The sequence below is a fragment of the Anomaloglossus baeobatrachus genome, chromosome 9 (assembly GCF_048569485.1).
Source record: "Anomaloglossus baeobatrachus isolate aAnoBae1 chromosome 9, aAnoBae1.hap1, whole genome shotgun sequence".
NCBI lineage: Eukaryota > Metazoa > Chordata > Amphibia > Anura > Aromobatidae > Anomaloglossus > Anomaloglossus baeobatrachus.
This window is the reverse complement of record NC_134361.1, coordinates 161,341,736-161,354,323: the sequence shown is the minus strand read 5'-3', so window position 1 is coordinate 161,354,323 and position 12,588 is coordinate 161,341,736. Positions and strand designations below refer to the sequence as shown.

General features: G+C 43.9%; 1 protein-coding gene across 1 annotated transcript in view; it reads right to left on the bottom strand.

Annotated features, from left to right (window-relative positions):
- Positions 1-12,588, bottom strand: part of FRMPD3 (FERM and PDZ domain containing 3) — a 492,671-nt gene that overhangs the window by 113,774 nt on the left and 366,309 nt on the right. The window contains exon 11 of the mRNA XM_075324032.1: positions 2,516-2,652. Within this exon, the coding sequence (XP_075180147.1) occupies positions 2,516-2,652 (137 nt within the window). The remainder of the gene's footprint in view (positions 1-2,515; positions 2,653-12,588) is intronic.

Genomic DNA, 12,588 nt, shown 5'->3' with positions numbered 1-12,588 from the left:
TATTCATTATAATACATTGCTTTTAACTAAGACAGCATATTTTATTGATAAATGCCCTATATTTTCTACAGAACATATGGATATATGCCATCTGGCATTGCTGACTTTTTAAATTTCTTTTCCAGGTGTTCTGCACTTCTTTTAGAGTTAAGCATGTGACATTTCATAGAGATGTTACATCAACACCTGTTATTTTATTTTTTCTCAGCCACGTATCTAGATTATTTTTAGACAGCCAACATTGCCAGCTTTGATTATTTTTTTGGTTATAAATTAATGTCTGTTAGGCCCTCTTTAGACGTGTGCACAAAAAAAAGTGGCACGTTTCATTTTGTCCATCCATGTGACCATCCATGTGTACGCATTATGTATAGGATGTATAGGATGTAATATATTAGATACATGATAGATAGATAGATAGATAGATGATAGCTAATTGATAGCCAGCTAGATACAGCTAGTTAGCCCCAAAAAATAATTACATGACAAAAACCACCTGGGGTCCATAAATGGAAACCTGAAAGACGTAGAAAGAGAAAAACAAACAAAACAATGACCCTCGATTTATTAAGAAGCAAATTTCTCAGATCCAATGTAGTCCAGCAGTTCCCATGACGTTCCTTGATTACGAAGACCCAGTGACTGTGATGAGCGCTGATATCAGGAACGTCACCATTCATCACTCTGATACCGGGGAACTGTGATCTGTGGTTGTTACAGTAGCCACTATCAGAGTAATGAGCAGTGGTGTTCCTCACGTCACCGATCATCACAGTCACCGGGTCTCTCGGAATGCAACGTGAACTGGGAGTGGCTGCTGCTCAAAGTCTGTGGAGCCTTGTTCTGAGGTTCTGTAGCTTTTGATCTATGTAATCGAAGAACGACGTGAGAAGAACCACTGGACTACGTTGGACCTGAAAACTTTGCCTTCGAATTAATTAGTGAACGTGGTTCAATCTCTTGTTTTTATTTCTCTCTTCTATTGACCTTTTTGATTGGTAAGAACCAGATGTGTCTCTATGTGGCTCGCACAAACACATGTGTGATTCACATGGACACATGGATGGATGGGAACATCTCTCCAGTACATGTTAAAATGGATGCCACACATACTGGAAACACTGATGTGTAAAGCGAGTCTTACTCATAGATATAGGATGTCATCTTACTATGTGTTAAGGGTGCTTTACACGCTGCGATCTCATTAGCGAGATCACTAGCGAGCGTACCCGCCCCTGTCTGTTGTGCGTCTCGGGCAAATCGCTGCCCGTGGCGCACAACATCGCTTACACCCGTCACGTGGACTTACCTTCCCAGCGACGTTGCTGTGGCCAGCGAACCGCCTCCTTTCTAAGGGGGCGGTTTGTGCGGCGTCACAGCGACGTCACACAGCAGCCGTCCAATAGAAGCGGAGGGGCGTAGATGAGCGGAATGAACATCCTGCCCACCTGCTTCCTTCCTCATTGCGGGCGGCCGCAGGTACGAGGTTGTTCCTTGTTCCTGCGGTGTCACAAAGAGCGATTTGTGCTGCGGCAGGAACGACAAACAACCTACCTACTGACCAGACAACGATTTTTGGTAAATGAACGACGCACATAGGTGTTACACACTGCGATGTTGCTAACTACGTCAGATGTGCGTCACAAACACCGTGACCCTGAAGATATATCGTTAGCGAGTCTTACTCATAGATATAGGATGTCATCTTACTATGTGTTAAGGGTGCTTTACACGCTGCGATCTCACTAGCGAGATCACTAGCGAGCGTACCCGCCCCTGTCTGTTGTGCGTCTCGGGCAAATCGCTGCCCGTCGCGCACAACATCGCTTACACCCGTCACGTGGACTTACCTTCCCAGCGACGTTGCTGTGGCCAGCGAACCGCCTCCTTTCTAAGGGGGCGGTTTGTGCGGCGTCACAGCGACGTCACACAGCAGCCGTCCAATAGAAGCGGAGGGGCGTAGATGAGCGGAATGAACATCCTGCCCACCTGCTTCCTTCCTCATTGCGGGCGGCCGCAGGTACGAGGTTGTTCCTTGTTCCTGCGGTGTCACAAAGAGCGATTTGTGCTGCGGCAGGAACGACAAACAACCTACCTACTGACCAGACAACGATTTTTGGTAAATGAACGACGCACATAGGTGTTACACACTGCGATGTTGCTAACTACGTCGGATGTGCGTCACAAACACCGTGACCCTGAAGATATATCGTTAGCGATGTCGCAGCATGTAAATGGCCCTTTAGTCACATACACATTTACATATATATCATTGAATAATCAAATATTCACAAGCATTATGTGGAATTTAGTGACAACTGGTTTTCAGCGTTTTTGACACACTAGAAGACAAGGAATAAATCTTGCAGTAAAATTGTTTGTAACTAAAAAAAACCCTAAAAATGAATCCGTATTTCAAACCCTGTCAGACCCTGTACTATGCATAATATTGTTTTATTGTGTATTGAAAAATGGATAATATAACAACTATAACAAAAACAACAATTGTTCTTACTCAACTCCACGGAGTGAAATCTTATGACCTGGACGGGAAGAGCTCACACTAATGTAGATGTGTAACGCACTCAGTACCAGGAGCATTTCAGGCTTCAGTTCAGCTCCTAGACGTTCTCTAATCACATCATTACGACTCTAAAGAAATATCAAAAACATGGTAAGAAAATGGGAATTTTAGACAGAAAATCAATAAATCAATAGTACAGTAAATATAAGAAACTTTGTGATATATCTTATCAGACAAATCTGCATCTTTCTCCACTTCTGGCCCTGCGTCCTGAACTTATCATCCAGAAAGCTCAACTTGGTCTTGCTGAAGACAAAAGGGACTGCCAGTGCAGTGAGGTGTCTGGTTATACTTCCTTTTATACTTTATGGTGGGTGAGGGGGAGGGAGGTCAGAGTTGCATAGTGAAAAAAACAGGTAGAGGAGACAGAAAGATTGCACTGAGCTTTCTAACAAGTCTTTTATCTCATCTTAAACCTGGATTTACATCTACACTGCTCAGTAATGCTGTATTATCGCCTGCATGCTGCTGCTGCTTCTGCATGTGTGCTAAGTAATGGAGATCAGGAATCTATCTCTGTGAGGTCTTTATAGGAGAAAATACAGCAGTTAGTCATCATCACCCCACTAGCTCAGAGTCAATTTCAATTTAAGAGATAGCTCTTACAAAAGGGAAATTTTGTGAAAATTAATATTAGTGAAATTCCACATTTTACAAATATGACAGCTTATACTGAAAAGTTACAGTAGTGAAAAAAGTATTTAGTCAACCTCTAATTGTGCAAGTTCTCACACTTAAAAAGATGAGAGAGGCCTGTAATTGATATCATAGGTAGACCACAACTATGAGAGACAAAATGAGAAAACAAATCTAGAAAATCACCTTGTCTGATTTGGCAAGATATTTTTGCAAATTATGGTGGAAAATGAGTATTTAGTCATCTAAAACCAAGCAAGATTTTTGGCTCTCACAGACCTGCAACTTCTTCTTTAAGAGGCTCCTCTGTCCTCCACTCATTACCGGTAGTAATGGTACCTGTTTGAACTTGTTATCAGTATAAAAGATATCTGTCCACAACTTCAAACAGTCACACTCCAAACTCCACTATGGTGAAGGCCAAAGTGCTGTTGAAGGACAAAAGAAACAAAATTGTAGCCCTGCACCAGGCTAGAAAGACTGAATCTGCAATAGGCAAGCAGCTTGGTGTGATGAAATCAACTGTGGTAGTAATAATAAGAAAATGGAAGACATACAAGATCACTGATAATCTCCCTTGATCTGTGGCTCCACACAAGATCTTACCCTGTGGGGTAAAAAGGATCACAAGAACGATGAGCAAAAATCCCAGAACCACATAGGGGAACCTAGTGAATGACCTTAATGGAGCTGGGACAACCGTGACAAAGAGTACCATCAGTAATACACTACGCCGCAAGGGATTCAGATCCTGCAGTGCCAGACATGTTACCCTGCTTAAGCCAGTACATGTTCGGGCCCGTCTGAAGTTCTCTAGAGAGAATTTGGATTATCCAAAAGAGTATTGGGAGAATGTCATATGGTCTGATGAAACCAAAGTAGAACTGTTTGGTAGAAACACAACTTGTCGTGATTGGAGGAGACATAATGCTGAGTTGCATCCAAAGAACACCATACTTACTGTGAAGCATGGGGGTGACAACATCATGCTTTGGGACTGTTTCTCTGCAAAAAGACCAGGAGGACTGATCCATGTACATAAAAGAATGAATGGGGCCATGTATAGTGAGATTTTGAGTGCAAACCTCCCTCCATCACCAAGGGCATTGAAGATGAAACGTGTCTGGGTCTTTCAGCATGATAATGATCCCAAGCATACCGCCAGGGCAACAAATGAGTGGCTTCATAAAAAGCATATGAAGGTCCTGGAGTGCCCTAGCCAGTCTCCAGATCTCAACTCCATTGAAAACCTTTGGAGGGAGTTGAAAGTCTGTGTTGCCCAGCAACAGGCCCAAAATCATCACTGCTCTAGAGGAGATCTGCATGGAGGAATGTGTCAGAAGAGGAGAGAATTAATCCAGCTCAGCTGTGATGGGGTCCCGCTTGCAAGGATAACACTCTGAAGGTGCAGGAATGCGAATTAAGAAGAAAAAATCCAGCTTCCTGAATATGATAAAATCTTGTGCAAATTTTATTTTGAAAGTCGTAAAAAATTAATTACAATGGACAGGGTAGGGAGCCCATGTGCCGCAACGCATTTCGAACGCTACCCTGCTTAAGCCAGTACATGTTCGGGCCCGTCTGAAGTTCTCTAGAGAGAATTTGGATTATCCAAAAGAGTATTGGGAGAATGTCATATGGTCTGATGAAACCAAAGTAAAACTGTTTTTTAGAAACACAACTTGTCGTGATTGGAGGAGACAGATTGCTGAGTTGCATCCAAAGAACACCATACTTACTGTGAAGCATGGGGGTGACAACATCATGCTTTGGGACTGTTTCTCTGCAAAAAGACCAGGAGGACTGATCCATGTACATAAAAGAATGAATGGGGCCATGTATAGTGAGATTTTGAGTGCAAACCTCCCTCCATCACCAAGGGCATTGAAGATGAAACGTGGCTGGGTCTTTCAGCATGATAATGATCCCAAGCATACCGCCAGGGCAACAAATGAGTGGCTTCGTAAAAAGCATATGACGGTCCTGGAGTGCCCTAGCCAGTCTCCAGATCTCAACTCCATTGAAAACCTTTGGAGGGAGTTGAAATTCTGTGTTGCCCAGCAACAGGCCCAAAATCATCACTGCTCTAGAGGAGATCTGCATGGAGGAATGTGTCAGAAGAGGAGAGAATTGATCCAGCTCAGCTGTGATGGGGTCCCGCTTGCACGGATAACACTCTGAAGGTGCAGGAATGCGAATTAAGAAGAAAAAATCCAGCTTCCTGAATATGATAAAATCTTGTGCAAATTTTATTTTGAAAGTCGTAAAAAAAATCATTACAATGGACAGGGTAGGGAGCCCATGTGCTGCAACGCATTTCGAACGCTACCTGCGTTCTTTGTCAAGCCAAATAACGCAGGTAGCATTTGAAACACGTTGCCGCACATTGGCTCCCTACCCTGTCCATTGTAATTAATTTTTTTACGACTTTCAAAATAAAGTTTGCACAATATTTTATTATATTCCGGAAGCTGAATTTGTTTCTTCTTCATGGAGGAATGTGCCAACATACCACCAACAGTGTGTACCAACCTTGTGAAGACTTACAGAAAACGTTTGACCTCTGTCCTTGCCAACAAAGGATATATAACAAAATATTGAGATGAACTTTTCTTATTGACCAAATACTTATTTTCCACCGTATTTTTGAAAAAAAAAAAACAATTTGCCAAATCAGACAAGGTGCTTTTCTGGATTTGTTTTCTCATTTTGTCTCTCACAGTTTTGGTCTACCTATGATGTCAATTACAGGCCTCTCTCATCTTTTTAAGTGGGAGAACTTGTACAATTGGTGGCTGACTAAATACTTTTTTCCCCCACTGTACTAGAAAAAATAGGTAACCTTTAAAGTCTAATTCACATAATTAAATTTACATTTAAGCAGTAATTATATACACATTTATGGCTATACTCGTACCTACAGAATTCTTCTAAAGTTCTACTTATTGTCTGAGATTTTTTGGTCTATGTATTGGATACCCAGTCTTCATTCTTATTTGTTTCCCTAAGTTAACAAAACCCTTTTGTAGTTTGGTCATACTTTCTTTCCACCCTTTCTCAGATTTTTTTTATGTTTATATATGGTATTAGAAATTGTTATGCTCATATAAACATTAACTCTCGTTGAGGTGGATCTCTGCTGTCCATGTTTGTTGTAGGCAGCCATTTTTTTGAGTAGCAGCCATTTTAGATGAAGTCTATTGTCAACTCAAATAAGTTTCGTAAAATGCAGAAAATCGTGGAGAAAAAGCTGTTGAAGTTTGCATGTGAACTGCAGAATAGCAATCTAGATGGGAATAGGTGAAAAATATGTGATAGATGTGATGGAGTGGTAGCATCTGACTCCAGATGTAATGTCAGGGTATCACTGGCAATAAAAACAACTGTGCAGTAGAGATGAGCGAACCCAAAAAGTAAGGTTCAGGGTTCGTACTGTACACAGACGTTGCCAAAAAAAATCTGTCTTTGAGTTTAGAGTTTGTGTGCTTTACGTATGCTGACCACTTGACCAAGCATTGGTGTGTTGTTCATCCCCCCGGAAATGTTCTGTATATAGCTGACTGATTGTGGGCGGAGAGCTGAACTGCCCAATCAGTGACTTCCAATGGGGTTCAGGTCAAGTCCGGGTCCCAACCCCAAGTTTATCTAAAGTCCAGCTGAATCTGGTGAACCCGAACTTCCATGAGTCCACTGAGTGTCAGACTTGGGCATCAGGGACCCACCAGTAATGGTGACTCTGAGGCCCACTACTTAAGTACATGCAAATATTACATTCACAAATTTACCTATGCTTCTATATAATAATATACTAGGTAGTTTGTAAAATGAATGATGAGATCATTCCTTTATCTGCACACAGTGAAACAAGTGTATTGTACCAACTACTGATCATGAGTAGTAGGGGATAAGAGACATTTTACTGCAAAGGGGCCTACCAGAGGATTCTGCTGTACTCCTGTGGGCCAGTCAAAGCTAGGGTCTGCCCATCTCTATTGTACACTCATGGTCCAGTGAAATAAATCAGTGCAGTGACCATAGGTGTTAGGGACCAATCCACATAGACCTAAGACTGTAACAGCTGCCAAAATCCTCTATTAAATACTATAGGGTACTTTACAAGCTGCGATATCGGTACCAATATCTCTAGCGAGCGTACCCGCCCTTGTCGGTTGTGCGACACGGGCAAATCGCTGCCCGTGGTGCACAACATCGCTAACACCCGTCACACAGACTTACCTTCCCTGCGACGTCGCTCTGGCCGGCGATCCACCTCCTTTCTAAGGGGGCGGTTCGTGCAGCGTCACAGATACGTCATACGGCAGCCTTCCAATAGCAGAGGAGGGGCGGAGATGAGCGGCCGGAACATGCCGCCCACCTCCTTCCTTCCTCATTGCCAGTGGACGCAGGTAAGGAGATGTTCGTTGTTCCTGCGGTGTTACACATAGTGATATGTGCTGCTGCAGGAATGACGAACAACATCGTACCTGCAGCAGGAACGATATTAAGGAAATGAACGACGTGTCAACGAGCAACGATTTTTTACGTTTTTGCGCTCGTTGATCGTCGCTCATTGGTGTCACACGCTGTGATGTCGCTAACGGCGCCGAATGTGCGTCACTGACGACGTGACCCCGACGATATATCGTGAGCGATGTCGCAGCATGTAAAGCACCCTTAACATTACATGGCATATAGTTATATATTCAATTATTTTGTTTTATTATTACAATGAATATGTATATGACAGTATGGAGATCACTTTGAAGACATTTGTCTTTTCTTACCTGTTACAGTGCCTTGCGAAAGTATTCGTCCCCTTTGACTTTTTCAACCTTTTTCTACATTTCAGGCTTCAAACATAAAGATAAGAATTTTAATGTTATGGTGAAGAATCAACAAGTGGGACACAATTGTGAAGTTGAACGAAATTTATTTCTTATTTTAAGCTTTTTTAAAAAATAAATAACTGAAAAGTGGGGCGTGCAATATTATTCATCCCCTTTAAGTTAATACTTTGTAGCTCCACCTTTTGCTGTGATTACAGCTGTAAGTCACTTGGGGTATGTCTCTATCGGTTTTGCACATCGAGAGACTGAAATTCTTGCACATTCTTCCTTTGCAAATAGCTCGAGCTGAGTGAGGTTGGATGGAGAGCATTTGTGAACAGCAGTTTTCAGCTCTTTCCATAGATTCTCAATTGGATTCAGGTCTGGACTTTGACTTGCCCATTCTAACACCTGGATACATTTATTTGTGAACCATTCCATTGTAGATATTCTTTTATGTTTGGGATCATTGTCTTGTTGGAAGAGAAATCTCTGTCCCAGTCTCAGGTCTTTTGCAGACTCCAACAGGTTTTCTTCAAGAAGGGTCCTGTGTTTGGCTCCATGCACCTTCCCATCAATTTTAACCATCTTCCCTGTCCCTGCTGAAGAAAAACAGGCCCAAACCATGATGCTGCCACCACCATGTTTGACAGTTGGGATGGTGTGTTCAGGGCGATGAGATGTGCTGCTTTTACACCAAACATATTGTTTGGCATTGTGCCCAAATAGTTAAATTTTGGTTTAATTTGACCAGAGCACCTTCTTCCACATGTTTGGTGTGTCTCCCAGGTGGCTTGTGGCAAACTTTAAACAACACTTTGTATGGATATCTTTGAGAAATGGCTTTGTCCTTGCCACTCTTCCATAAAGGCCAGATTTGTGCAGCGTACGACTGATTGTTGTCCTATGGACAGACTCTCCCACCTCAGCTGTAGATCTCTGCAGTTCATCCAGAGTGATCATGGGCCTCTTGGCTGCATCTCTTATCAGTCTTCTCCTTGTTTGACATAAAATTTTTGAGGAACGGCCAGGTCTTGGTAGATTTGCAGAGGTATGATACTCCTTCCATTTCAATATGATTGCTTGCACAGTGCTCCTTGGGTTGTTTAAAGTTTTGGAAATCTTTTTGTAACAAAATCGAGCTTTAAACTTCTCCACAACAGTATCACAGACCTGCCTGTTGTGTTCCTTGGTCTTCTTGATGCTATCTGTGCTTTAAACAGAATACTGAGACGATCACAGAGCAGGTGCATTTATACGGAGACTTGATTAGACACAGGTGGCTTATATTTATCATCATTAGTAATTTAGGACAACATTGGATCATTCAGAGATCCTCAATGAACTTGTTGCACTGAAAGTAAAGGGGACGCGTAATATTGCACGCCCCACTTTATAGTTATTTATTTTTTAAAAAAGTTTAAAATAAGCAATAAATTTCATTCAACTTCACAATCGTGTCACACTTGTTGATTCTTCACCATAACATTAAAATTTGTATCTTTATGTTTGAAGCCTGAAATGTGGGAAAAGGTTGAAAAATTCAGGGAGCTGAATACTTACGCAAGGCACTGTATGATTGTCATAGCAATCAATAAAGTAGGGCCTGTACTGCAGTTCTAAAGACCTAAAAGAGAAGGCTACAGCACTCGGATGCCTGCCAGGCCCTGGTTATCATGGTTGTTCGTATGGGATGCTGGAAGGTTAACCTAAGATTACATTTTGGAGGTTGGGGGGCTGGGTCCCACACAAAATTGGGGAATGTGACCAAGGGACTTCCTTCTTTAGCCAATCTTTCCTAATTTGTAGGGAGATCTGGGAATATATGGGAGGTGAGGCGTGGTAGGGTCAGTCCATTAGTGGATTGGCACCCCACCTACACCTTAAGGTGGTTACAATATGTTAAATAAGGGTTAGAGTTGTGGTTTCTTTATTGTGGGCTGAGTTGAACTAACCCTCATATCATGGCAGTGAGTGGCAATGGGTCTTTGGAAAGCCAATCCGTGGTATGAAAAAGGGGAGTAGAGGGACCCATCTTGGTGGGGTCAATCTCCTACTCCCCCCTCCTCTTTCATAAGTGGTAAGGAAATACTTAGGGCGGTGGGTCCCCACTGAGCTGAGGTGTCAGGGGGACAATTTATGAGATGGCACCATTCAGTAAGAGGGTCCCGAATTGGTGCGATGAAGTTGGAGGCAGAGAGGAGCAGCCGATGGCACCAAATTGTATTATTTGAGCTTCCGTAGACACTTTCCTTATGTTCTAGCATTATGTTAATGTTATTTAATATAGACTGCTGCAGCCAATTTTATACAAAGAAACCTTCAGTGTTTGCCATTATTGAAAGGTGGAAGGAGAAGAAGGTAGAGAAAGGGAGACACACGGGGTTCGTTCGGGGTAGACTAAGCTCAGCAATTTCTTAGCCAAGGTTATTGCAGCTTTTCATAGTTAACAAAAGTACTTACCCTACCCCCAATTGTTTTATTTATTTATCACCAGTATAGACACAGACAGCATGCGTGATTCCAACCATTCATAGACGCTGTCTCAGTGAGTGGGGGTGTGGTAAAATGGCATCCAATCAGAGAAGCAGTGATAATTGTTGGACCCGGAATTAGTGCTGCAGTCGTGGGGACTTGGTAAGTATGTACTGTTTTAACCCTTTTTTATATTTTCTTTCTTTTACAGCCCCCTTACACAATTTTACAGCACATCACTTTTGCCTCCCATTGAATTGAATGGATATGGCTAGATCATCGATTCAATCACAATCTTAGGCGGGATCGGCGATCCTTCCAGGATCATTCATCTCTACTATTGACATGAATTTCTCATCAGATATTGGTAACAACCCATCTAATTCACACAAGCAATAAAATAAAACCTTCAATGTTTATATATTAAGTTATGTGAGAACAGGTTGTAATTTGTAGTATACAGGAAAAAAGATGTTTTTTTCCAACACCAGGAACAAAACAGTATCAATACAGTGACATGACAAGAATCTGCATAACTGATCATATGCTAAATAGCTGCAAGTCAAATTTATGTATGAGATATCCAAGATGATTGTCTATAAAATGAAGGTAGTCTCATGCTCATGTGACACCCTGGCAAAACCAGGTGGTCACACATTAATTAGGCCCCCGCATAACACCTTCCCTCACCTAGGTCACACACAGCCGACCTTAAACCCTAGTCACCCCCTCAGGGCAAGACAGGCACACCAGTGGGCGGGACAAGGCGGTTAGGAAACGCCCACCTAGGGGTCTAGACAGCCCGGGGCGGGAAAACAGAGAGAGCTAGTCAGTAGTTCAAGTTGAGAGGAGTGTGGGCTGGAGCTAGGTGTAGCTCCAGCGGAGGAGAAGTTCAAGTTGAACGGTGCCAGGGTCGGAGCCCTGGTACCTTGGCTAGGTGGCAGACAGTGGTCTCCATCAGCAGGAGATGGGAAGACGGCTCAGCAGATCCGAGGAGGACCGGAGCAGGGTTGGAGTTTGCCGGTACCGACACCGGAGACCCGACTGGAAACCGAGCACAGAGGGGGTACTCGGACCCTGAAGCAAGGACCGGAACCAACGGCCTAGCTAATCAACCGATTGAGGGCAGGACTACAGGTCCTGTCCCAACCAAAGTCCCAAAAGCAGACAACCACCCACAGATAAGGATAGGGCAACCGCCAGGACCCATAGATCCCACGGGTCAGCGTCAGCGAGCACAGCTCCTCAAGCACACAGCAAGCTGGGAGCGGACTCCAAACACACAACCACAACTAGTGCAGAGGAAGAGACGGCGACCACCAGCCCGGGTGGGGGACCAGAGTACAACCGGCCACGGCGGCCGACCACCAGCACCTTGGTTTACCAAAAGACTTGTGTGATTCATTTACTTGTGAGTAACCAGACATCCCCTGCTATGTCCAGGTGCGCAAGCCCCTGCAACCGCCATACCCTGCACAGAGACACTGGGCCCCAGGGCAACCATCCCTACCCACAGAGGGGTTAACATCCAGCTGCCATTACATCTCCCCCGGGTATCCCATCACAGCAGCGGTGGTGTCCCACTTCACCACACACCGTAGGTGGCGTCATGAACCGAATATGGTCAAGGCCATACAACTACATCCCCCTTTTCATTCGGCGTGTCCGCGTGACCCCCGGGTCCGGAGGATCCCTCAAGCCACGCAGCGGGTCCAGATCTGAGCAGCGCCGGCTGCTGGCACGGGGGCGGCACACCCCGAAACTTGGTGTCATGAACAGAATTCAAACCCATCCACCAACCTGGTGGAAGTGCGCCTTGAATTGGACAGTCAGCGGTGATCCGTTGAAAAATTTTCAGAAGTCGCCATTTTTGCCGCCATTTTTAGGCGTGAAAAACTACAGCCCAACGTCTTCTCCCCCGAGAAAGGGCGCGAAGCTGAAGCCCCGCCCCCTGGGAACATGGCCGGAAGGAAACAACACCCTGAGGCCGAAAACAAAACTGACCTGCCGCACGAGGGAGTGCTTGCAAAAGACCAAGGGGGGGCGGGTGAAGAGTCTGCAGCATGT